General features: G+C 44.3%; 1 protein-coding gene across 3 annotated transcripts in view; it reads left to right on the forward strand.

Annotated features, from left to right (window-relative positions):
* Positions 1-27953, forward strand: part of GABRG1 (gamma-aminobutyric acid type A receptor subunit gamma1) — a 916720-nt gene that overhangs the window by 481294 nt on the left and 407473 nt on the right. For all 3 annotated transcript variants that reach the window (XM_069631726.1, XM_069631725.1, XM_069631724.1), the window contains exon 4: positions 2849-3069. In XM_069631726.1, the coding sequence (XP_069487827.1) occupies positions 2849-3069 (221 nt within the window). The remainder of the gene's footprint in view (positions 1-2848; positions 3070-27953) is intronic.

The raw sequence follows: 27953 nt of genomic DNA on the forward strand, positions 1-27953 counted from the left end.
TAATTTCAGCCACGTGTAAAAAGATTTGTCCTTGCTTTCCTTTGCTGAAATTCGTTTGCAACCTGACAATCATTCATAGAGCATTGCTAAAGTGACCCTGAACTAATACAAAGTAGCTGTCACCCACCCTGAACCTCTAGAGGGAATTAAAATCATTTTAGCATATTTTTCACTTCTTTGCATACCACATCAAAGTATATTGCCTGCGTTTAAAACTCCTACCTGTTTTCCTCTAAGCTTGCTAGGGGGGAACTGAATTATATTTGATTGCATTCCTGAGAATTGTGTGCTTTCCTTCCATCTCTTTACCTTGCATAAAGGGGGGGTGAATTGTCAAAGAAAAGTGATTACATTGCCTTTTGTTGAAGTCATATCAAGTTTATTTTCTGTACTGCATTTTCATTCATCATTGCATTGTTCTTGAAGCCATAAAAGCATTATCAGCTACTTTATCCTCTTTATATCACTTCTAAGCCATCAAAAGAGTGTACCACTGTAACATTATCCATTGTTGACCACCATCATCTTCACAAGTGTGCTATCAAATATTAAATTACTATAAAAGTGTGATAGATATATATTGTTTAATTTTCAAATAAACCTTTTAATTTGCAAAACAAACCTACTTCTTGGCTCAGTGGGGTCAGGGGGATTCTAAGAGAGGGGTGTTATATAAGGGTTGTCATCCAGAGTAAACGAACTGGACATAAAAATACATCAATAAGGGCTTCCATCAGCATCCCAGACTAGGCATTGACTTAGCTGTAGTGTTGAATTGAAGTCGCTTACATATTGTACAAGAAAAGGAGCCAGACCACTTATGCGTGCATGACACATTAAAGAACTGTGAATCAATCTACTTCCAGACTGTTACCTATGCTCTGGCCCTTATCTAAGCCTGACTGACTGCTATTGAGGCGATATGCCATGAGGTGGCAGCTGACCATGTCATTAACAGCTGCTGCCCAAGTTGAGGGCCTGCGCGAAGCGAGGGTCCCTTAATGTGGGCTGTGGGGCCTTTGCCAACAGGGTTAGCCTGCTGCCAATTGGCCTATCACCTTCAGCACCTGAGAGTAACTACACGCAGAAACAAAGACACAACACTCCCTCCTGAGGAACCATTTCACATGATGGGGAAACACGTGTAGAGGGATAGACAAATTGTGAAAAAACCTGACGAATGGTTGAGGGAAAAACAAACTGAACAGCAGATGAATGATTCATAAAACTGTAATGAGGAACTGACAAATTGTGTTTTCAAAACTATTAAAACAATCGTGAAATTGAAACGCAAAAAAACATTGAAAAAGATGAAAATTAGAAGCAACGTAATTTAGGTTTGTGAAAATAACAATCAAAAATAAAAAAAACATTTTTTGGAAGCGCATAACCAAGGGTACTTGTGATTTACTCATATATAGTCTGATTACATTGGGCATCCTCAATGTCTACAAGTACAGGAAATATGTAGCATACCAAACGGCTATAACTAACTCCAAAAACTAAGGAAACTCGCCATCAGTTGTCAAATAGGCTGCAAATATATAATTCAAAGACAATGTTAAGTTTAAAAAAAAGAAAAACGTACATTGTCCTGCGATGAAGAGTCGGGAGAAGAGTCCATTCCTGGCGTGGCATTGCAGGATGGAGTAAAGGTACGTTGTCTTTTTTTTTAACGTCATCTTTAGCACCCATGGGTGATAAAGGCGGTATCGGGGTGGTGGGAGGGAGTGCAAGGTACTCCAGGGTGAGGGACGCAGAGCCGTGGGGGAGCTCGGAAAGCGGCCTTATACAAAAGTATTCAGCCTGCGTTCCGAGCTATCTGATTGGCTGGCGCACCTGCCCAGGGTGCTAATGGCTGCTATGGCTTAACAACCAACTGTGCTAACTGGGAGAACAACGTAGCATTTGTAGTTATGGAATTATTGGAGTTACACATTTTCTTGCATTTACAAAACAAATAGTTTTGATACATGGGCAGTAGTTCAGAATGTCCTCAGACTAAAAGCTAGCAAACATAGGTGATGGTTTTACACCACTGAGTGAAAGATAAATGTTGGTATTGAGTCTATAGAGGGAGCGGTGCGTTTTTAAATGTTTGTTCAGGTGGTATTTAAGTGCCACAATTATTTTGTGCTCATAGGTGGCCTTTAGTAACACCTACTGAGGCTACATCATTGCCTTATAATTTGCCCCTTGTTTTTCTAGTAACCGGAACTTCAAAGCCACCATTAGTTTGGACTCATGGGTGGTCCTTGAAAGAGAGGAAGCGAAGGATAATGATGCTGATAACCTATAGTAAGCAAAAGTCTGTTTTGGCTGAAAAGCACTGTACTTGGAAGAGAATGGGTGTGTGCAGGCATGCTGCACACATTTCTTTTGCTGGCACATTTTAGGCCCTGCAGTCCATCTTCCTGGTCTCTGGCTGTGTTTTATGAGGGAGCCTGCACTGCCAAAGAAGTTTCCTTTTGTACAGGCAGACCTGTTAGCTGTGCCAAGACTTTCCTATAACAAGTAGTTGGTTCTAAGAGTCAGGACTTGCTGGTCTTCTCTGCGGCACGAGAGAAAAGTCTGCTGTGTGGCAGGAAAGAAATGAGAACTTAAAGGGCTTGAAGGTCCTTACTTGGCAATGTTTTCTAAATGTCTTTGGGTCAAAATGCTTTTGAATCATTCCCAACATTTATATAGACCTACCAATAAATCCACAGGCTTAATTCGATTTGGAACATTGGTGAAACCAATCCAGTTGGCATAAATGCAGCCATTAATTCCACAGATGCCACAGACGCCTTGCAGAGATTTTCTTCAATGACATTCATAACAGAAATGCATTTTTACTTTGTTTCAGGAATATACCATTGATATCATGTTTGCCCAAGCATGGTATGACAGTCGATTAAAATTCAATAGTTCCATGAAGGTACTCATGCTAAACAGCAACATGGTTGGAAAAATTTGGATTCCTGATACATTCTTCAGAAACTCACGAAAATCAGATGCCCATTGGATAACCTCACCAAACCGCCTGCTTCGAATCTGGAATGATGGAAGAGTTTTGTATACTTTGAGGTAAAAAGTAATGTGATTTTCTTTTCTTTTTTAACAACTTGTCTTGATTAGCATGTATTTAATCATTAATTTACTTCACATATTACAGCATGAAGATGCACAGGCACCAAGTTGCAAAGCAATGCGACCTTAGATACATATACAAAATACATGTTAGAAAAATTGGAAATTCTAAATTTGCAAAATGAATAATGTGCAATTTACTGTGATACCTTTGTTTTCTAAAGCCAACCATCTTGAAAACTCTTTTGCATGTTGCTTGCCATCTACCGCTCACATCTCACCAAAGCGATATTATACGGTAGCTTGTATATGAAATATATGTTGTGGAAAAATAATTGTTCTCGTAATGTAGCATGAGGGGCACAGCATGTCAAAAAGTACCATTTTCTTGACATGCACCTGAGCATAGAATGATGATCATTGCATTGCAAGAGCCCCACAGATCATTACATGTACAGCACTGAAGAGGATCCTGTGCGATTTCTGTTATGTTGCACTTGTTTATTTATCAAAGATATGTTTGAAATGTGGTATTGATGAGAGTACAATGATTTGACATAGCAGGCTATAAACAGTTACCTATTGTTCTTTTAGGAACATGTTTTAAAATATGTAACTTTAATTTCTATTTTTATCCTAAACCTTTAACTGTCAAATACACATATTCTCATTTCAATTATTACCTGCAGTCATGTCCGTGCAAAGATAATATATGATGTATACAACTTTTCTTGAATTTAGGGGATATGTAGGCAACCAGAATTACCGTTTCTGAAAAAAAAGATAAACCCAACCACAATGTGCCTAAAGTGCAACAAAGCTGCTACATATTGCCATGAGAAGTTGCATCAACGTTCGACTTTGAGTACATGAGGTTGTCTATCATGTTGACGAATCTGGTGTTATTGGTAAACCATTGGCTTGTTCAGTGGTTAACAGATTCCTCTCCTGTGTAAGACCACTCCTCTACAGACATCCCAGACCTAGCCCTAAAATGGACTCCAACCAAAGAGAGACGGAGTTTGTGGGCTTAGTCAAGGAGCTCGGAAATGTGCTAATGGGTCGCATTCACTAATTTAATTCTCAACTGAGCCAAGTGTATTTGTGAGAACAACTTAATGTGATGGGTTGCTCTACTTTAACTGGGGATTTGAGGATATGTGATGACATTTAGCAATCACGAGATAAACGTACTAGAAGATCTGAAACCGGATTCTGTATTTTGTAACCTTCCTGATTCTTCTCTGCCAAATAACGTTCAGCTAGAATTTTGGTTTTCTGAGAAATCCTGGAACTGGAACTTAGTCACCAACCTTACAGATGATTTCATTCTTTATACCATGCATACACTGATCACATGACAGTGCATGTAAATGCACTTTTCGGAACCTCTGAACAACATTATAATCTTCCTGAAATTATTGTCATGGATTCCATGTGGTCTGAAACTACATGATCAATCTCCATAAGCTATGTGAAGGCCTAGGAATGCAATATGTGCCTTCAAACCTCCCTAAAGCTTGCACCTCTGTAACTTACATGTATTATAGGATGCCTTTTAGGAACTCTCACATCTTAGGCCTGACACCCTCATGTCAGAGGAATCAGTGAGTACACAGAATCGCAATGCTAGTGTGATTCTGATCAAAATCTATACAATATTGAACAATATATTCAGCATATTTTCTGAGACAGACCGGCATATAGTATAAAGGGACCTCATTTTCAGAAATTGGACACTCTAGTTGCATGCAGTACCACACTCCTGAATGGAACTTGTGTGTAAGAAGTTATCCTTGTTACATCCTGGTGGAATCTTTGCATGAAAAGCTATTGGACTAGCAAAATAGCACATCATAATGTTGAGTGCTTTAAACTGTAGATGGTTGAAAAACTCCTGCAGATTTAAGTAGGTCCAATGCTTTAACACAATGGAACAGTGCATGTATTCTCAGCCATTCTATAAGCTTTTCTGGGGCATATTGAAATGCTATTGGGGGTGGTATTGACACCCAATATCTGACATATGCCCGCTGTTGGGCAAGATTGTATGCAGTACCCTTTGGGTGTACTACAACAACCCTGATCCCCTGGCAATAGAAACCCAACCTTTGGTACAAGTCTTCACTACACAGGTTGGTAGTGTGTGGAGCAGCCATGCTTATCTCAAGAAGGGTCAATGTGAGCCGTAGGGGTGTTACACAGAGATTCAAAGTGACAAGTATTCAAATAAACTCTTACACACAGGGTTTCTTGATAAAACAATGATTAATTTATTTACCAGTCAGTTAGTGTAAGCCTTCTTCAGAAGGGGGAAATATAAAACACCACACAAAAATATTTCAAAACACACACTCTTAAGTTTCTAAATCAGTAAGTACCCTTTGGGGATGGCCCACAGACACAACCTACACCCTCAGTTGACTTCAATAGCTAGGGTGCTGGGGACATTGATATATCACCTTTGCCTTTTGAAGAGCTAAGGAATAGGTTAAATGTAAAGGTTATTATTGTATACAAGAGATCACAAATATTCCCAACCAGGCAAATACCTTTGGATCCCCCAACAAGAGTTATTCAGTGGAACAGGCTAAGCCAAAGTCAATGGGCAAAAGTCTATATGAGTTGAAGTACTTCTTTGCAGGTAAGTAAGAAAAGTCTTTGCACAAGGTTTTTAGAAGTCTTTGAAGAAAAAGAAGAATTAATGTAGGGCCACAAGCTGTTAGACTTGTGAGTAGTAGAAGATACAAGCGACTCTACAGCAAGAGGTAAGTTCTGTCAGACTTTACAGTAACTTTGGGTTGAAGAAAAAGTGCTGCATATGACTTCTGTTCCTGGGCTTTATTCGTGGGGACAAGAGGGAGGACTTCTGATAACTCCTGCACTGCAATGGGACGGTCACCTCTTGCAACCGGCAAACATCAAACAAGTGGCACTTCTTATTGTTTCAGCTCCTCGCAACTACCGCAAATAGCAACAACGCTGTTCGTGGCTGTCGAGATGGGCTTTCACTCTGTTGGGGAGGCTCAAGCTTATTTAGTCCTGCTTCCTGGGAGTCCGGAGGATATTCCTGGAGATCTTGGCTAGCTTAAAAGCAAAGCACACAAACTGGTGTTCCTCTCCCTGGTTATTCGGTTTCCAGCAGCAACTCTGTGGAAATTCAAACAGCTCCGAGAGGATGTCCAGGTGGCGTACTTTGGAGTTGATTGGACCCACCAACTCAAAGGTAGAAGTCGTCCTTGCAGGAGCTTCTGTGTCAATACGAAAGTGGAGTTTCAGCACAGCAGCAGGGCTTCACCTTGCAAACCAACGGTCCAGGAGTTGCAGCAGGCGTCTTCTTCAAGTTCTCTTTGGAATCCTTTGTCCAGTGGTCGACTCTGCCTTCCAAGCCAAAAAGCGACGCCTTTTATGCAGCTTGCTTACATTCATTGCAGCTGGGCTGTCTGTCACCCAGCAGGGTGGCTGTCCTTGCTGGGCAGTCAGCCAGCCAATCACCACAGAGTGCTTTTAGGCCTCCTATGAGACTAAGCACAGGGAGTTTTGGGCACCTCCCTCACTTCCTGCCCCCGCCAGACACCCTAGTGCCAGAGGCAGGTTTCACGCATGAAGGCCCCCAAAGACAAAGCGAACAAAGGGACCAAACCTGGTTTGGCGCGCAGAGTATATCTCAAGAAGGACCTTTCCACAAAGAAATGTTGAAAAAAGAACAGGGCCATTTTGACAAAAATGGCACCCTTGGGTGCCTTACCGTGGCTTTGAACGCAGCCCGTCGTAAAATCCCATAATGGTAGTAAAAATTAAACCACTGCCAACAGCCATTCAGTGAGGAAAGGGTAACATAAAATCAAGTCCTCAAAATCCAGCAAAGTTGCTGGGGGTATCTAAGTTAGAGGGAATTAGCACATTTCTCAGAATTCTCACTAACACCCGCCAACATGAAAATACAGCAGAAAAGAGATGTACAAGTATATGCTGTTATACTATCCATTCACTTTGAGAAAATGCTACAGAAATTCACAAACTGGTGCAGTCAACCTAAAATATCAGGTCCTGTATAGAGAAAGGAATATTTGACAAACAGCTTGGAATCCACAACAATAGCAATACAATGGTATTGGCCATGTAGAAAAACAGATTCTGAAGACCAAAAAGCATTATGCGTATGAAAGTCAAAACATGTCATGTCTGACATCAACATGAAAAACAAGAGCCGTACACAATTTGTTTTGCGTTCAGCAACTACAACTGCAAGACTAGTGGCCCACATTGTTTTACATGGATTGTTACACAATCAGAATTACCTAATTAATATGATATTTTGGCATTTTTCCCTTTAATTAGCTACCAACGAATGAAGTTTGTTTACTGAATACAAGTGATATGAATGTTATGTTTACTTCTATGCCCCCTTGTTTGACAATGTGGCAGCTATTGTATTGTCTTATTCAAAATCTCAATATGTCTATCTGTCATATTACATTAAAGTTGTCTTTTAATTATACACAATTACACATGTAAAGTTCTATTGCAACAATATGAACCTGTGTGTGCTGTTTAAATTATGTGTAAATACCTGTTTTGTGAAATTTACTAGAATCTCTGTGTTCTTCACAAATACAACATCCTATAATACAACCATTCATTATCGTGACACATTCTGCAGCGAGCATGACAGGGGTTGACTGTATCAAAGTAGTTAGGAATGTTTAAATTTAAGTTTATTCGGTTCATAAATGTCCATCAAACTATGCAAAACAACATATTTACATATGCATAACCATTTATGAGATAAATAATTAAGAAAAAGAGACAAAAAGGATAAAATTACAAATCTTGCGCAGGGGGCAGTTCTGTCCACGAATAAAATACATTAGAGTAGTTTATGGGATTATTTCATCTGATAGATCTTTGTATAATAAAAAGGCATTTTCAATGTAGAAAGAGAGACACTGGGCCACATGTAAGTTTGAAACAGAGAGGAGATACGTGACAGCCTCATGAGTATGTCTCACGGCCCGGCCCGTTCCCTCAGTAACCCTACATACTTGGAACATTCACGTTTTCACCCTGTGAAGTTCTTATTCTGTAGTGGGCATACAGGGGTGTTCGCACAGAATAAATTCGTCCTAGGCAGAGGCGAATTCCCCTGTTTCTTGGACTTCTAAACCAGCCAGCATAATCCGATTTTGGAATGATCAGAATTATATTTTTGTTGTAGAATTTTGTTGTAGAATCGTACACTAGTCTCTTGCAACTTAGTTTCCCACCTAACATCTGCACGATCAGATATAAAACATCAAACATATTTCCCTTCCGAAGACTTGTCTACCGTTACCACCCCATTTAAATAATCTTGATAGCCAAGTCTGCGAAGGGAGAGCTTAATGTAATTCAGCCACGGCAAAGAACTCTTATCATGTGAGGACATTACATCTCTTACCAAGACCCGGGTTAAAGATAAACCAGGTCCAGCCAGTGATGCAGCCAATATACAAGTGGCTGTAATAAAATCAAGTCATGGGCATATACTAGGTTCAACTCTTCATGCAGTAAGTACCCTGGGATACCTTGTGATACCCCCATGACTTTTCTAAAAAATGTGTCTTTGAAGAACTGTATCACCTTCGTGAATTGATAACCCCATACAGCACCATCGTAGGTCAACAACGGCATGTTTTTTGTGGCATAAATGCAGGATATGTGCTTTATCGGAAGCCCACCTAAACCTGCACCAAATCTCGATCGAGCCATTAATCTGTTAGGCGTTTGTTGCCTGCTCTTCAATGTGCGCAGACCATTTTAAATCATGTGTGATTGTGATGCCCAGGTAACGGAAGGAGAATACCCAGCCCAGCCTCTTGCTATCTTTGGATAAGCCATTTCCCCTAGGGTTTGCTATTGCCTAGGCACATTGCCTTCAATTTCTCAATATTTATTTTCAGGTCTTTGCCTCTCATGTAGTTGTTAAATCCGTTCAGCAGTGTTTGCAGAGCTGACTTAGTTCTGGCTATTAGGAATGCATCGTCTGCATACAGTAGTATGCAAACCTTTCAACCAGCTATCCTTGGGATGTCTGGCATCAAACCAGACAGTTCTGTTGATAGTGAATTGATATAAAGATTAAAGAAGAGGGAGGCCATTGCGCACCCCGGTCTCACGCCTTTGGACACAGAGTAGGCCTGCTTTGTTTGGCCTCTGTTCCCCAGTCTCTCCTTTGCCATTAAATTGAAATGCATCAGGGTTATGACTTGACGCAAGTCCTCCAGCATGCCCAGGTCACAGAGAACGTTCGGAGCATGACAAGTGTTGTACCAAAGTAGTTGGTATGGAGATCTAAACTGACGTAGCTTACTTATAGGAATGTGCTAGCTTGTGTGTGTCCATTATTTGATTGAATGGGGGCTGATGACCAAACATCCTCCTCAAAAGAATGTGGATACCATGATTTCTAGAGTAGCTCTGATGATGAAAACTATTGATCAAACCAGACCTTGGAGATTTAAAAAAAAAAGGGTGGAGGGGGCGGGTGGCAATGGAATTCCTCGTGGACATCGAGCTCACCGTGAATTTAACACACAGATAATTAACTTACTGCAATTGATTTAATAAAAACAAACACTCTGCAGTATTTATTAGATGGTGATCATATTACCAAGACAACCAAATAGCAAAGGACCTTTTCAATAAAGATCTTACTCTGTCTCGGAACTAGTGTTCACACCACATTGTTCTGATTGTTAAATTATGATAAAGCCACATTATGCACAGGAAACAGGCCCGTCATCTTTGCTGGGCTAATAGTGACCACAGTTGCCCCTTCATAAGGTTGGTAGCAGGTGGTGGTGCCAATGCGACACATCTCAATTGCCATGCCACGTTTTATTATGCTTCATGCATGTATGATCAAAGTAAGATAATACATATTAAACAACCACATGGGTATCTATACTGTAGGAAGAGTGATAGGGTGGCTGTGATGGCGGTCATGGGGTAGTTGGCATAGTGCAACCATCATTTTGGACATTTGGTTCAGGAGTGGCAAGTAAGAACTGTGCACCTGTCACTCTATTTCCTTCATCTCTACCAAATCTGGAGGTTCCCTATAGAAATTCCTTAAAATAATGTGCGCTTTACTGCTGGACTGTTCCAGGACAAAATGGCTCAGCAGATCTAGGGTGTAATGTACTGCTTTGGAGTCGCCCAGTGCTTTTTGATTTTGTGTATTACGCTGCAAAACAGTTTCGTGCTGTGCACCAGTGCATGGCATGAGTTGCATCAATTCTATGTAGCCACCGCCTATTGGCAGTCTGGTGTTTCCCCGAGCTAAACTGCAGTTTCACTGTGTTTTCAACGTATGCATTACGTTGCAGGAATGTGTAGTGTGCTAATCTTTTCGTAGTTCAGTGGCGTTACGCCAGCGTTCAGGGACCATCCAGGAACGGTGGAGATTGTGTGTCTGTCTGATGCCAGCTCAGGGATATTCTGCTGAGAACATTGTGCCGTCCTCACAGCACAATCCTTGAACAATGTGTCTGGGTGATAATTCCAGGATGTATTAACTGATGTTTTCTTTTCATTTTCTTTAATCCTTTTCGAATCCTTCTGCCTCTCTTCTGACCTCTGCTTTGCAACTCACTGTGCAATACCTTTCTCTGTTCGGGGCACTTGTGGATTAATTATGGCTGATTAATAGGTGTTACATAGCTTTAATCCCAAGAAAGCCTGTAACATTGCGTTTCTCTCAAAGCTTTTCAATAGAGATCTAAGCATTCCTTTATGCACAAGAGGGATTAGGCTTTCCCACAACTAAATTGCTACTTTATTGGCTTGTCATGTTTTATGCTTTTTTATTCACCGGAGGCACCCACCTGATGGGACATCACGTATGTAGCTACAAACTGCTGCCAACTAACACCCCTTTCCTTCTGCAGATCACAATCAACACAGGAGAATGCGACTACAGACCTTAATGTCCAAGTTCCCAGAGCCCAAAGAAATGGCTTAAAGCCTGGCCTATGTGTTACACCAGGTTGCCATTTAAATCTCGCCTTCCAAAGCCACTTTGCATTTATATTAGCATGACTTGTTCATGCTGGTGTAAAACCAACAGATTCCTATGGAATCTGCCAATTATTTGCAATTTCTAATAGCATGAAGATTTCACAAGAATCCATTGAAAATGTGATGATTGATGTTTAAATGGTAGGCTCCATTGTGCTCAAAGCAAAGCAACGGGTATGAAAAAGTGTAATGGTGATTCTGCCTGTTTTTTTCACATTCTTTTTGCACTGTCTTGCAAATGATAATTGCATGGAGTGAAGCATTTTGCATGGAAGTGCAAACATATTTGATTCCCTTTTATGAAATACCATTTTCTTTAAAATGAGACCACATATAGAATGTTGTCCTGATGTCATCTAGATATGCCCTTGCTATCGAAGTGATGCTCATCCCGTCTAATACCAAGGCTAAAGTAACTTGCAGGAGACAAATCTCATATATTTGATTTAAGATGGATACCAGACAGAGCTGTTCAAATTTTCATTAGAACCGCTATTGACCGGTATCTGACAAATGCCATGATCAAATGATTAAATGTGCTGCCTGGTGCTGTGAAATTGAAACTGTATGTGTATTACATTTTGAAATGTTCCAAACATGTGATGGCTGCACTACTGCTATAAAAGAGAATTCATGACATTTATCTTGTTAAAAAATATCTGCAACACATGTGAGGCACTGATGTTGATATTAACCATGACTCTTTGGTTTAGGTCCCCAAAGGATTGACATATTTAGATATAAGATTACAAACATGTGTATGATAATTCTAAAAATGGTGACAGTATAGATGACACCTGGGAAAAGTTATTGAAGGGTAGTGATGAGAATCTATCATATGATGAAATATTATGATGTAGTTTTATCAATTTTGTCATATGGAATTTGGAATATGTGTTAGAAAGCAATTTTATAAATGTATAGTTGATATGTGTATTTTCCGACATTTTTAATAGGTGACAGTGAGATGAGTTATGTATTTGTAATTTTAAACAAAATGTGTTGTATGTAAAGGTAACGCCTTTTTTTGTTTAGCTGAATGCATATTATTTTTAAATAAATAAATAAATAAGATATAAGATTAAACCCAGGTGTACTAAATATGACCTCGGACAGTCTGCAGCATGTGTGTAAAACTATGGCAGCAGATATAACCTGATGGGCCACCCTAAGATTGTCAATGCAATGGGGCAAAATACAAACACATAAAATTATCTTTGCAGCTGAACCGAATTATTTGTATTTGTATATGTATTTTATTGATTTATAAAGCACCTTACGCCAAAGCACTGTACAAAGAACAACACGATACATAAAACATGAACGAAAAACTGTTGAAGCATAACAATATGAATCAATCAAACAACAAAACAATGGAAAGAGCAATTAACTGAAAGGGGAGGGGGGAAAGGGAGAAGGGTTATTTGATTAACATTATTTGATTAATAGGCCCCCACTCCGACCAAACAGATCCTCGGTTTTATCAATGACTAAAGAAATTAAGAAGTTTGTGTATGGACACATGTATCTCTGAGAAAACATGTAAAACGTTTTAGCCATCATTAGCTCAGTGAGTCTTAAACTGCCAAAGATACAGCGTTCTATAATTCTCCATTCGCTGTGATGGCTCCATGATTGAAGCACACATCTGATTGGTTTACTATGAAGTGCACACACAATGTCATACAGTAGTGCTTCTTTATGTAAACTTAAAGGTTGCATGCACAGTTTGGGTCTAATGTCACAGTGATCTTGAAACTTATGGGGGCATCTGAAAGCACTGTTAAGTAGTCTGGATGGATAGATTCCAGAGCCTCCAGCTGCTCCTCGCGGGGGTCTGTTATGATTTGCGACATCTGTCTATGGGCTGCAAAAAGGGAGGCAGCAGAACCCGGCAGCAGCACACGCAGGGTAGAGGGAGAGCATGACTCCGAGGGTAGCACAGGACGAGGCCCATCCACCGTTCATGGAGCCATTGACCAGGCCTGCACGGCTTCTGTATCTCAGTGGGACTATTGATGATAAATTAACGGCCCATTTTTCTTGGAAAAGTTTTAGGTTTGTTTATTTTACAACAACATCCATGAACCAGCAGAAACCTGCAAATTCTTTATGTATAATTGAATACTCTAAGATAAGGATCCCATATCAGACTCCATTGCACACCATTGGGCAAGGGTACTCACACTTCTGCATACTGATCGTTGTTTGCATCTATGGAGCAAACACACACTTAAAATAGCAGGAGAAACCTTTTATTAGCCTGAAAGTGATTGTCTGATGTTAAACTGTTTAAGAAATGCTAGGAGCGGCAGACTACCAATATTATGTCATTTAACACACAGCAGGCGTGTTTCTTCTTACACGAATACATAAATAAATAAGAAACACATAGGATGTCATTTTTATTATGGTGTAGGGACAAAACCATACAACAAAAGTATGCATGAACATGTTATGCGTGATATTTCTATACAGTGCCATATTTTCAATAATGGGTATGGTGGAGAAGGGGCATAGAAGCGGATTTCATTTCCCCCTTCATTTCCTCTTTGCCATACAAATATCAGAGCATGTGTGCAGCAAAGCATGTTCATGCTGCTGGAGCAAATGCTGTGGATTCCTCAGGATCAGTAAAAAGCAGGTGGATTCTCTAAGGATCAATTGTAAATGCTGCCTGCCACACGTACATGTCAGGCACCACTCACTCCATTTGCACTGTGAAAAGCAAAAGGAAGGCATGAAGGCGATTTTAACTGCATTTTATACCTACCTTTTGCAATTTGCAGTGCAAATAATAAAAATGCCCAGAAGAGCCCTTTTTGCACTGATGTCCAAATGTAATAGGCTCCCTCTGAGCAATGTATGCACTGGAAGACACATACCTCCATAACTGGCCGTACATACACATCAAATGCTAGCTGGAAAAAGCTTTTCTGCACATCACTTAACAAAGCCTTTGAATATATATATAATAGTCAAACTTGAAATGATTTTATTGTATGATTTTTCAAAACCCAATAGTCTGTCAAAACATTACAAACAATGAAGGATGGCAGGTCTTTCAGAGGCACAAAAATATGCACTTGGGCAGCAATGTTGATCATATGTGCTGGCGGTGAATGAGTGGCTAACTGACATTTATATACAACTTGGCTTCCTACGAGCATCTGATTTATCATCTACGCACTGCTTAGTGGTTTGTTACTTCAATTATGTGTTGCTGTCCAATGTTTTTAATTAATGATTATATGCAAAATAAAGAAAAAAAAGAAAATCCTTCCCATGGACTTTTTTGGTGCCACATTTCTTTTCTGCCTAGTACATACCTTCCAACAGATGAACATTACTTCAACACTGAAATGGTCATGTTATACTTAACATGACATGGCATGATAGGTAATTTATAACACGCTTAATGCCCAGAAGTTTCTAAGCGCGGACCCGGGGATCGAACCTGTGCTGCTTGCGTCGTCTTGCTTCCATCTTGCTTCCAAGGCGAGCACGTTTGATTGATGCTTATCTAAAAGTGCAATACTTTTATGTAAATTCTAAATCAAATTAGTACCCGGCGAGAGCGAAGCAGAATACAACACGCATTCTGATTGGCTCTCGCTGGGTCCTTACCTGGCCGGAAATCACTCTGTCGGGATTCCACGGCCTTTGTCCCCGGACAAGGGCGTGGCAGCCCCTCAGCCAATGAGGAGGCTCGAAGCGGGGCCATCCCCGCTCCGAGCCTCCCCGCGGCTCAGAGGCTGCCTTCGCCCCCTGCCAGGGACTCGGGTAAGCTTTTTTTTTTAATTCCCTTCCCTCCCACCACGCCCCCCAACTTACCTTCTTGTTCCTGCGTCTAAAAAAAGAAAATGGAGGCTGGAGGGCTGGAGGCTTCTTGTTCCTGCGTCCCCTGCGGGGGACGAGGGAAGAAGCCTCCAGCTGTGTGGAGACTCGGAGCGGGGCCACCCCCGCTCCGCGCCTCCACACGGCTGGAGGCCTCCCTCGTCCCTCGCCGGGGACGCAGGTACGTTTCCCCCCCCATCCACTTACCTTCTTTTTGATCCTTTTTCGGGAGCGGACACGTTGGGAACACTTGTTTTCCCAGCGCCTCTGCTCCCGATGGCCACCATGGAAAGGGAAAATGGACTCTGTTTTCCCTTTCCATGGCGGCGGCCATTTTCTTTTTTTAGTGCCCCGGTCACACAATTTTTGCTTCGCTCGGGGCCTTACCTATGGGCCCCGGGGCATTACCTGAGTCGGTAATGCCCCCGCCACTCGGGTTATATTGCTTAAATAAACCTACTATTAATATTAACATTATAATGAATACACCTATTATTACATGATCCTAAAGAGAATTTATTAAGATTCATTTCTCATGATATTGCAATATTTTTAATACGTTTTCTAAATAATTTTTATTTTAATTAAGTTGAATATAGGGAAAAAAGTGAAGGCAATAAAGACATCAATTTACAGCTATTGTGAATTTAGGACCTTATATGCCGAATCTTATTTTTTTTTCTTATCTCTAAATAAGGATACTATTGCGATGCTCATCCCCATGGGTTTCAGTCTATAGCTGTACTGTGTCTCCATTGTATATTTAAATTTAGGACTGAACACACTGCCTAGCCAGCATTTGGAACCTCTTATTGTATTCCCTCTGTATATGATACCTACCTAGTTAGTTCGAGAGAAGGCAAGTGGTGAGTAGTTGAAGATCGTCCACCCAACGAACCAACGGCAAAAACAAGGCAACATGTCCCGAATGGCCTGAGGGCACAACTAACAGAGAACGGCAAGGAATCCAGAGGTTGCCATAGGGTTCCACCAAGTTCTGATGAATAGAAACACTTAGTTAGTCCCGAGTTTCCAAATTGATTGGGCGGTCGGAGATGTCAAATAAGTTACAGGAAAACAAACAAGCAAAAGTCCAAAATCCCAAGAGTCGGTTTACCAAAGTCTCAAAGAAAATCCAAAACCAGCCCAAAAGGGAGAGCCAAAGTTCCAAAAAGTCAAAAGCACACAAAGAATGAAACATCACTCGCATATCAGCTGAGAAGCACTGGAACACTGTTGCTGGGCCCTTTAATGCTGCTGAACATTAGGTGACTTCCGAGTTGCGGCATCTCATGACTGGCCAGTGGCACATGACTGCTTAACCACACTGCCATTGCTGGTGCATCTGTCGGTGCAGTGCAGCATCTCCCAAACACCATGGCAACCCCCAGCCATGACACAGGAGCTGACACAAGCCCGGTGCCCCAGGCAAACAGCAGGTGTGTGGTTGTGGCAACCGGCATGCCTCTGGAGGGTGAGGCGGACGTGGCTGTAATCGGAGTAGAAGAGAAGGTAAGTTCATGACAGTTCAGTATGCTGCTAACCAGATACCCCTTTGTTGCCAACTCCATGCCAAAAGCATAGTGTATTTCTTTCCTGCAGCATCAGTAGACTGTTCCGCAGCACCTGCATTGAAAAAGCCCACTCGACCGCTGCAGCGACAGACAAGTTACTGAGGCACAGGGGCAGCATTTAAGATATGTCCCTTATATTAAAACTATGATGATCATGAGTACCCGATGCTGGTGGCAGGGTCATCTCTAAAAATAAGCTAAGCCTGAGTTTAGGCATAGTTCATGTCACTACTCATGATCATGGTCACCACATCCAAATTGATATCGCACATGTGTCAGCTCTGTGAGTCAAATCTACTGTAGAAGGGAATGTGTATTTATACAGGCAGATAACTGCCAAATGGCAGGACAGAAATCCAGAGGACTAAACCTCTCTTTGATCCCCTATGTGAGGGCTGGTAACACACTACCCCAGAGACAGCCACACAGCAGGCAGCTGTCCTGGGCCCTAGTATCAAAAGAGAACACACATTCAATAGGAGTAGCCTCACACCAGGGTGCAGCACGTCTAAATGCCTTTTTTGTCAGTAAGGAGTGAAAGGGGTGGGAGAAGGATAGGAAGAAGCCTTCCACCAACTTTGTTATTGCTGTCTCTCTTTTGCTTTCCTGTACCCTCCACTTCCTCTGGAGCAAAGCATTGTCGGTGTGACATCAACAGGGCAAAGTCTACTGTTGCCAGGAGCAGGGATTGGTACACCAAAAGCAGGCTAGATTTAGACCAATCACCTGGAGAATTGTGCTTTTAAAAGACGGGGCCTCTCACCCATTCAGCAGATTCACTCAGATCATCTCATATCCTTGTTGTACTGTACAAAGCCGTCAGCCTGAGGTGGAGAAGGAGCTGTCCAAGACAGAAGGAAGATCTGTCCCCTAACCACTCCCAAGGCACATCGGCAGTGACCAGTGCTGTAGACATGGACCAACCACTCTGCAACACATATCCTAAACTAGGTGAGCAGACCCTGAATGGAAGCATCCTGTCCTTCATATACTCTGTGGAGGCCTTGTAGAAAGGAGCTAAGTACCCCCACCTCAACCACTCTGCCCATATTACCTATTTGTTGGGAACCAGAGTGTGAGACACAAGCAGAACCATTAAAATTACAGATACCAAGGGCAATCTTGGAACCAAGGTTCCCCATGAGACAACCATACCTGCATACGAGACAGTATGATGGCCATTTGAATGAAATCCCAGAAGAAACAGGACAGCTGAATGGAAGAGAAGAATAGTGACGTCACATAAAGCAAGACTGACACACATAGAAGAGATGCAGAGACAAGAGAATGCAGATATTATATAAGGCATCAAGAAAGTATCAAAGATAAATAACATCTTGGGATCTAGGTGAAGAAACTTATGTTACAAGAACTGATGAAGATATCAAGTCATTTTACACATGCACATTTGTAAAGAAACGCAAGCAGACAAATTATTCTTGGGGCTAGCTTTATAGTGAATAGATTGCAGCATGCACCAATATATAAATAAATATAGGAGTGAGTAGGGAATTGATGTTCCCACTAAGTATTATAGCAGAGTGTGTCGCAGTTAAAAACAATTGAATTAACAGGAGCAAAATTCAGAAAGGTGAGGCTGGATGAGCCAAGAAGCCAAGGCAATATCAGGCTGGGTGAGCAGACAAAAACAAGGAAGAAATCGGAGGTCTATTTTTTTTTTTTAAACTTTATTTTTGAAATTTTACAGAACAACAGAGAATACGAGCACACCATCCGGGTGCACTAACGTAGCAAGGTGGAACAGAGGGGAAAAGGGGACGAATTGGGGAGACGGTAGGGAAAGGAAGGGGATAGAATAAAGCGAAAAGAAAACATAACATTTCCCGCTCCCGGGTGCGGCCGCGGAGCCGCCCCACCCCACTCCCGCCCACAACAACAAGCATTAGGACTTTCCTGGTTAATTGACAATCACCATAAAGGCACAAATATATAGTGTCCCCCAATCTCACAGATCCGTTTCGGAATCAGGAGCCCTCAGTAGTGGAAGGAGCTGCACTGTTTAGCAGATATGTAATATACGGCCCCCAGATGTCGGGGGGTCGAGCATGCAGTCGTAGGGTTCTTATAAATTCGCTCTCTACATCCTGACAATAGGTAATGTCTTTTTTCCAATCTTCAATTTTGGGTAGAGGGCCCCGGCTCCAGGCCATAGCTATCCGCCTACGGGCCAACACCAGGAGGAGCGCTGCCAGTCTGCGGGAAGCGGGGCGCAGGTATTTTGTGAGGCCGAGGAGGGCCGCCAACGGTAATGGGGCTACTTGTTCCCCAATAATGTCTGCGACGATCTGCAGGACTGAGGCCCAGAACCGCTGGATTCCGGGGCAATCCCATGCCAGGTGGAAAAAGTCGGCATGCGCCGCTGAACAACGTTCACATTGGGCTGATACTTCAGGGTCATGACGGTGTTTCTTGGCAGGGGTGTAATATGTTTGGTGCACGTAATTAAAGTGTATTAGTTTATATCGTGTATTCACCGCGACTTTCTGGGTTTCATATAGAATGTAGGACCAGTCCCCAGCCTCTATCGTCATCTGGAGGTCCGATTCCCATCTTTGTTGAGTTCTGGCATTGGGTTGCCCGGTGTCTGCCACCAGGGACCGGTAAAGTGCCGAGACCAATCTCCCCTCTCCCCCAGCCTGGATGGTTTTGTGCAGCTGATCCCATGTGGGGGGCTGTGCAGGAAAAGAGGGCAGTATTTTTTGCAGGGTATAGCGCAGTCTGAAATAAAGAAAGATGTCCAGTGAGGTGCTTCCGCCCCTATCTTTGGCCATCTGAGGTGTTAGGAAGGTGCCTCCCGGGAAGACATCACCGAAGGAGTGAATATTAAGCTTGTCGGCCCATATTAAAAATACTTTTTCATTTGTAAGCGGAACACCCGGGATGAACCTGATCGTTAGCAGAGGGGAGTATCTCACGGTCACCCCATACTTGGCAGCCATTTTCTTCCAGACTGCGTACGTAGAAAGGACTGTATTTAGAGTGTTGTACGGAACTGGGATTTGAATAATGATAACGGCGCTGAGCAAGTCGGGAGAGGCCAGAGCACGTTCCACCTGCACATGAGGACACAAGAAGTGGATCGTGTACCAGTGGCTTAAAAACTGTGCCTGAGATGCCCAATAGTACTTCTCAATATTCGGGAGCGCAAGGCCTCCTTTTGACGTCGGCAGAACCAGGGTGTCGTAGGCCACACGCGCCGGTTTAGCGGCCCATAGCAGTTCCAGGACTGCAGCCTTGATTTTCAGGAGGAAGGATTTGGGGAGGAGTAGCGGGATATTGGTAAACAAGTACAGAAGCTTGGGGAGTATAACCATCTTCGTAAGAGAGGTCCTACCCCAGAGTGTTAATGGGAGCGTTTTCCACCTGTGTACCCGTTCCTGAATGGAGGTGAGCATGGAGACATAATTGTCTTTATATATCTCGTGATGGTTACGTGACATGAATATGCCTAGGTAGCGTACCCCTGAGTTCTCCCATTTAAAACCACGGTCATCAGCGAATTGCACCGTGTGAGGGGTCAGGGGCAATATCACAGATTTAGAGTGGTTGATTTTCAGTCCCGACATTTGCCCAAATCTTAATACCTCCCGCATAACTGGGTTAAGGTTCTCCTGGGGATTGCTGACAAATAATATAACATCGTCCGCATAGAGGGAGACAATCAATTTGTGGGGACCTAATTTGAGGCCTCTGTGTATTTGGAATTCTCGTAGTCTGGAAGCCAGGGGTTCCATAATGAGAGCAAAGATCAGAGCTGAAAGTGGGCATCCCTGCCTCGTTCCGCGTTCAAGTGAAATGCATGTGGATCTGGTGTTCCCTAGTGTAATATAAGATCGGGGGCTGTTGTACAATAATGACACCCATTTAATAAAGAAGTTGCCAAAACCCATTTGTCTAAGCGCTGCTAGCATGAATGGCCATTCCACAGAGTCAAATGCCTTCTCGGCGTCAAGAAGCACCGCTATTGCCTGTTGCGATGGGTCCAGGGCCTCCATGACGCCAAATAGGCGCCTGATGCCATAGGTGGTGCTGCGCCCTGGGATAAATCCTGCTTGGTCTCCAATCACTAGAGCTGGCATAAGGGGGAGGAGCCTGGAAGCAAGAATTTTGGCTAGGATTTTATTGTCTAGGTTGATCAAAGAAATTGGTCTATAGGATGCACATTCGTCAGCAGGTCTGCCGGCTTTGTGTAGGAGAATTATGTTGGCTTCCCGTAGTGTTGGGGGAAGGCATCCGCTTTCAATGGATTCTTCATATACGCGTAGCAAGAGAGGGGCGAGGGAAGTTGCGTAGGCCTTGTAAAACTCTCCGGTAAGTCCGTCCGGACCTGGTGCCTTGGAGCTCGGGAGGGCCTTTATTGCTTCCAGTATTTCTTCTGTTGTTATCGGAACTTTGAGAGGTTCTCGTAGGTCTGCCTCCACCCAGTACAGCTCAGTGTCGTCTAGGTATGCTTGCAGAGATTCAGAGTCCGAATTGCCTCTAGAGCTGTACAGGTCCTGGTAGAAGTCTTGAAATGCCTTGGCGATGTCCACTTCTGTATAGACATGCTGGCCTTGTGTGTCTTTAACACATTCCACCCGGGTCGGGGTTTTGTCTACCAATAGTAATTGGGCGAGCAGGGCTCCTGGCTTCTGACCCTCTCCATATTGTCGGATCTGGTGTTTCCGCCCTAGGAATTTTAGCTCTCTTTCGGCTGTTTCCCTGAACCTCTGGAGCTCCTCCTTCAGTTCTGCCTGGATTTGCGGGCTTGGAGCTGAGATGGCCTTCATCTCTAGATCCTTCAGACGGGTTTCACTGTCGGAGAGTTCACTACGGATCAGCTTCAGTACACCATTTTCCTTACCCAAACATATTCCGCGCACAAAGCACTTCAGCGTTTCCCAGATGATGCTGGTCGTCTTGACTGAGCCTTGATTTCTCTCTATGAAGGATGTTATTTCCTCGCGCAGTTCGTCTGCAAAAACTTTGTCTGAAAGCGCACCCGGCTTGAATCTCCAGTTCAATCCGGGGACCGTTGCGCCCACCATGGAGGCGTCAAGTGTGATCATTGAGTGGTCGGATAGCGTGCGTGGTAGAATTTGGCTCGTTCCCCAGGCAACCGGGCAATGGGTGGAGCCATGATGTAATCTATCCTGGAGCTGTTGTTGTGAACGGGCGAGTAGAATGTGAAGTCTTTCGCATCTCGATTGTGATACCGCCATGTGTCAGACAGGTCGAACGCTTGACATAACTCGCGAACTTGGGCACTGGCTTTGGACCGATTCCCAGTGGTGTTATGGGATTTGTCTAGAGTAGGGTCCATCGGTGTGTTGAGGTCTGCACCCCATATGATTGTTTCTGCGTTGGACTTCCCTAGTTGGGACATCACCCAGTTAAAATTGTCGGGTCCATCAGTGTTGGGAGCAAAGGAATTTACAATCACCAACTCTTTCCCTGCAATTATTCCCCTCACCAGCAGGCCCCTGCCTTCAGTGTCCTTCACCGAATCAATGAGACTGAAGTTTGTTCTTTTATCAATCAGAACGGTGACCCCTTCGGGCAAAGGACGAGTACGATGAAAAGTACCTGTGACAGCCCCAGGACCTGGCCCACTGCGATTCCGATGCCGGCAGGAGATGGGTTTCCTGAAGAATGGCGATGTTAACCTTGTGTCTACGGAGACATTGAAGGATTTTCCTGTTCTTTGCCGGCTGGTTGCCGCCGCAGATGTTCCAGGTAGCAATTCTAAACGTTATGGCTGGCATTCCGAAGGCCGGGTGAATTCTCGCCTGTCAGGACGTGAGATCGAAAATGGTGCCTTGAGGCAGTGGAGTGGCTAGTGGTTTTGGCTTCCAGGTTATCAAAGTTATATAACATCAACGTTGCTATACGAGAGCGGGGTGAGTAAGGCGGCCGCGTCCGGCCCGAGTCCCTCCCTTGTGTGGGCAACCCCCAACTGGCCCACAGAAATCCCCCCATGTAGAACAGAGTTGCAAGCATAGCCGCGCAAGGGGCACTAGTAGCCTGCCAAGAGAGTACCAGGCTTCCTATGGCGACGTAATTTCGTTCCTGTGATGTATATTGAGCATAGAAGCAGAAGGTGCGCTGGTCGCGACTGCCAATTACTGTGATTGTAGATTACGGAGGGTCTCTTCTCGCTCGCTCTTCCCGACGGGGTCTCGGATTGTTCCCGCCATGTCTGCAGCCAGTCCGGTCCAGGTAGTCATTGGCTTCTTCGGGGGAATTGAAAAATTGGGACTTCCCCTCATGTTGGATACGCAGTTTTGTTGGATATAGCATGGAATAAAGGATCTGGCTGTCCTGCAGGCGTCACTTGACTGCCGTAAAGGATCTTCTCTGCGTTTGCACCGCCTGTGAGAAGTTTGGGAAGACCTGAATGGATTTGCGGTCGTATTGAAGTTTCCCCTTATCTCTGGCTGCCCTGAGCATGGCATTGCGATCCTTGTAGTTTAAAAGTCTTGCAATGATTGGTCTAGGGTGCGCGCCGGGCGCCGGTCTAGTGTTCGGGATTCTGTGCGCTCTTTCCACCACAAAGAGCTGAGACAGCGTTTCTCTACCGAAGAGAGCTATGCAGATCTGTTCCACAAAGTCTTCCATTTTACCTGCGGGAGCGGCCCTCCAAATCCTCATTCTTGGCGCACACCACCTTCATCTGGGTTTCGAGCACAGCGACACGGGATGTCAGTGCCGCTGATCCATCGTCCAGGTCGGACACGCGTTGTTCGACATTGTCGAGTCGATCGGCTTGTTTATCTAGCCTGTGCTGAAGCTGGTCCACCTTCGTCGATAGGGTGTCCAACTTGCATCCCAGGCCGCTGATACCGGTCTTCAGGTCCATCAGAATCTCCCTTATATCAAAATGTGTGCCCTGGTCCTCGGCCGACATCGCGTCAGGTGGCGGGGAGTTGGGCCCACTGCTGGTCGTGGGCCTGGCCTGTGTGCTGGCTTCGAAAGTCAGTTTCTTCTGATTCTTGTCTACTTTCTCCATGGTAGCTTGGGGAGAGTGTCCGTGCTGAGTTGCGACTGTCTTGGTCCGGATATTAGCACAATGCCTTTGGTGCTTGATGTGGAGAGTTTGTGCACCGAGCGTGGGGCCTGCACGGCGCTCCGCCAGAGTTTGCCACAGGCCTTCTATACCAGCTGCGCAGAGGGGCGGCGGCACACAGTGAAATCAGCGGGGTATATCAGCGCGTCAGGCCGAGCCATCTCGGGTCGGCTGCATCTTCTTATGCCCAGGATCAGTGCCGCCGGGGTTTACTAGCTTTCAGATATTCAGTAAATCAGACCCACCCAGTGGCCGCGCCGAGCCCGCCCACGCTGCAGTCTGCTCCTACCTGGGTTGTCTCAGGACCCTGGCACCCCGGCTCGTCGCTCCTCCGCCCTCGCGACGGGCCGCCGTGTGGGACGGAGACCTCCTCGTCTCGCGGGTGCCAGTATGCACACGTCCACACGGCTTAAACAGCGCCGTTCCTGGTCCCGCCACTGAGACCTCCGCCAGGTGCCCGCCCCCGCCGCTCCGCACACACGCAGGGGCCGCACCACCCAATCCGTCAGCCGGCAGGCCTCAGAATTGCGAGCGAGTATCTCGGGCTGTAGGCGGGCGTCTGAGTCGAGATTTATCTCAAAATGATCAGTGGAGCTTCGTGAAGGAGCACAGCTGTAGGATGGGTCGTTCCAACCATCACAGGAGCATCGATGTTACAGGATTCATTAGAGCCCTACGGAGCTCTCTCAGGAAGCGCCCATCTTGGTTGGCTCTCTAGCGCCCTCTCGTATCAGAGGTCTATTAGAAAATAGTATTTTAAATACACTAGAGCTCAATTTTGTTGTCTTCAGTCATGTGGAAGGATGAAGTTGGACGAACATGACGACCACACCTACGCATGAAGGCCCAGCGTGCCTTCACTCCTCTAAATTTTCCAGAGCAAAGAACACTCCCAAGGACAAGTTCAAAGTCCTAATTGACAACAGACCACTGAGGTGATGATAGATGAGATGCTAATTGGTGGGAAGTTATGGTGAAAGACTTGCTCACCAGCACCTGGAAGCCCAGTCTGCGTGCTGCTAACGTAGGTGGAAAAGTACTGACAAAGGTTAGAGTTCCAACCAATGGTAGGGGGCCGCGTGATTAAGGGTCCTATAGTTGTGTAGCCAATAGGAGATTGTGTATTTAGTCACGTTCATAGTGACCTGTTTGAGGGGAGGGCTTAGTTGCCCCAGCTGATGTTAAGAACCCTATCACTTTCTCTCACTGTCTCAGACTAGTATCAAATGTATACTCATATGTTCCCTTAGATCCAATCACTTTCTTCACTAAGTTTTTATAGTTTGCCACGTAGGATGATGTTAGTAATACATAGGTTGACGTCATCAATGACGATTGTTTGTTATACAAGAATGCTTTTTTTTTAAGATGCATTGAGAGACTATGTGCTGAGACGTCTGTTGTACTCCCTGTTTTAGATAATTGATAGTAAAACAGTTACCCTTTTGCCAACTACCTGAGTCGTTTCAATTATTGATGTCTGAGTAACTTCTGCTCCCCCATTCATCTCAAGGGTATTGCTGCCTCGTCTTAAAAGGCTGGACGGAACATCCAGTTCACGTGGTAGCAGAGGATGGTTACAAATCCATCGAGATAGTAGGCTTTGGGGTCCTGTAAATATCGCACGACCTCTGCCATTTGGCTGAAAGGACGTGAAGCTCCCTGTAGATAGCGGAAACATTTTTTATTGTTAGACTTGCAAGCGTGGGTGAGATGGGTCCCTTGGTTTCAGACAGAATCCCCGCCCAGCGTCTATAGGAAGCTGAACAAATGGAAGGTTGAAGAGGCTGGTAAGAAGGGACAATCCCGAGAGTTGGAAGTCAAAAAAGCAAATAGTGAGTAAAAACTAAGTGATGTGGCAAAATTGTGAATGGGCAGTGAGTGGAGAAAGTGATAACGGAAAAAAGAGTAACGGAGGGAGGTTGGGGTAAGGTAACTTGAGAATGATGAGCGTTGAATATTAGAGTAAATTGACTTGAGGAGAGGCCAAGCAATTGAGTTATTAAGTAATTGACTTGAGGAGAGGCCAAGCAATTAAGAGGTATTGTGAGGAAAGGCGCCAAGATAAAGAGTATGCCCAGTTTCCTGCATCGTGTAACGGTTTTATAACATGGCACACTCGAGCCAAAATGAGGTGAGGAATGGGAGAAAGAGAGAGAGAGTGAGTTTTTCATTTCAGTAGCTCATGCTGTAGCAGCAATGCATGCTCTTTGAAGTCTTTCACATGCACTCATATGGTCACTATGAAGCTACATAAACTGAGGTATATTTATTGTTTTTAGCTTTGTGCAGCTGGCGACAAATTGGGTGGGGCCCTGCGAATGTCTGAGAGGGGTATCCAATATCTGAGCTCGTTCACCTTTACTGCAAGATGGGTGGAAAACACAACCTCGTAGGCCCATGGAACCTGGGATTGTTCTATTTTCACACAAAACCTCTGGCATAGACCAGCTCCCCCGGCAACATTGGTTGAGTGGGTGCAGTGTCAGTTTGCGGGGCAGTTGATGTGTGTGTGTGTCTTCTGTGCTTGGCAGAGCCATTTGATTTGAGACACATCTGATTGCATATCAGTTGAGAGAGATACTGCTTGAAATCTTCCCCCAGAATCGCTGCTACCCTACGGGCCTCTGACGCTCTGATCACAGGTGAGAGTCGCATTTGCATGTCCCTGGCAGTCACTATTTCATGGGGGGACAGGTGGTGGTCCTAATTGGGATGTGTGCGCAAATGGAACAGGGCCAGGGGAAAACAACACACCCATTTCTTCTTCAAGGTGTTACATAACTTTGACAGTCTGCTCTTAAGTAGGCCGTTTATTTGTTCCACCATTCCATTTGCTTGTGGGTGGTAAATAGAACACATAAAATGTTTTATTCCTAAAAGGGTTGTTATTTCATTGAATTGCTCATTGAAGAAAATGGGTGCCATTATCGGATCTTAAAATGTCACACACTCCCCTTCGGGGGAAAACCTCTTGTACAAGGAATTTTGTGGCACACTTGGCATCTGGGTGGGCACATGTACCGGCCTCGACCCATCTTGAGAATGGACACACCACCCCAATCAGATATCGTGCCCCATTGCATCTTTCCCCCATGTCTGCATAGTCAATGTGCAGGTCACGGAATGGCCCGATGTTGCGCGGCAGGGTGCCTCGCAATGTTCTGAGTGTCATCCCTGTACTAAACGCTTGGCAGGTGGTGCATTGAATAACCATTGTTGAGAAGTGTTCCCGTAAATTGGGAATGAACCATTCTTCATGGATATCTGCCGCAATGTGCTGCTTATAGCTATGAGAAGGGTAATGCAATTGTTCAAAAGCTGTGTGCAGTTGTTCCACGAGCATTACTACCTTCCCCGTACTTTGTTGCATCCATAAGAGATCAGACGGGGACTGCATGCACCCGTGTTTGAGCCATGTCTTGCTCTCCTGGTGGCACCCTACGCTGTAGCTCAATTATTTGCACTATTGGGAGGGCTGTCTATGCATTCGTGCCTGGTCTGGTTGTTGCTGTGGTCTACACATATCCAACTGTTGTGGGCACTGGGAGAAAGGCTGCAGCTTTCCCTGCCACGTCGGTGGCTGCGTTTTCTAATAATATTTCATTGAGGGTTGACTGCCACTACAGATGGCTCTGCGAAGGCGTAAATCAGTACATTGAGCAGGGCAGCATGTTGTACTGGTGAGCAATCAGCTCTCCTGAGAACCCTTCCTCTAGCGCGGCAGACCTGCATGTACCGTGGTGTGACATAAGCAGAGTCTGAATATATGGTGACAAAACACCCCTTGGATGCCTGCAGGGCTTCAATGAGTGCTACCAGTTCAGCTGCTCAGGCCAAATAATGTATGGGCAATATTTTTATTACAAGTGTTTCATATTCCCCTTATTCAAAGCACACCACTGCTGCTCCAACATGTCTTTCACCTGTCTGCTGATCAATTGATGCTGACCCGCCAACAAAGAGGATTTCTCCTTCCTCTAGGGGGCACATTTTCAGCGGTGCATGGTTGTGTGGCTGGGTTCACTGTTTTGCACCTCACAACATGAATGTGTGAGCTTGATAATATGATCTCAATGGCGGATACCCTCTTTATGGTGAGCGTGGACTTTGAGCGATCCAGGATCCCAAATACTGAGTGTTCCACATACAGTGTTACCGAGCACCCCATGACAATTGTGGAGCTCTTTTCAATTGCAAAGGCTGCAGCTCTAAGAGCTTGTTCGAAGGCAAATGGTCCTTGCATTACAGAGTCGAGTGTGCCACTGTAATAGGCTAGTAGATTGTGGCCCATTGTGCTCTTTTGGGTGAGTACTGCTGTCACAAGTGTGCTATTTGAGTGT

Source organism: Ambystoma mexicanum, chromosome 6q (genome assembly GCF_040938575.1).
Source record: "Ambystoma mexicanum isolate Mex_15411 chromosome 6q, UKY_AmexF1_1, whole genome shotgun sequence".
Lineage (NCBI taxonomy): Eukaryota > Metazoa > Chordata > Amphibia > Caudata > Ambystomatidae > Ambystoma > Ambystoma mexicanum.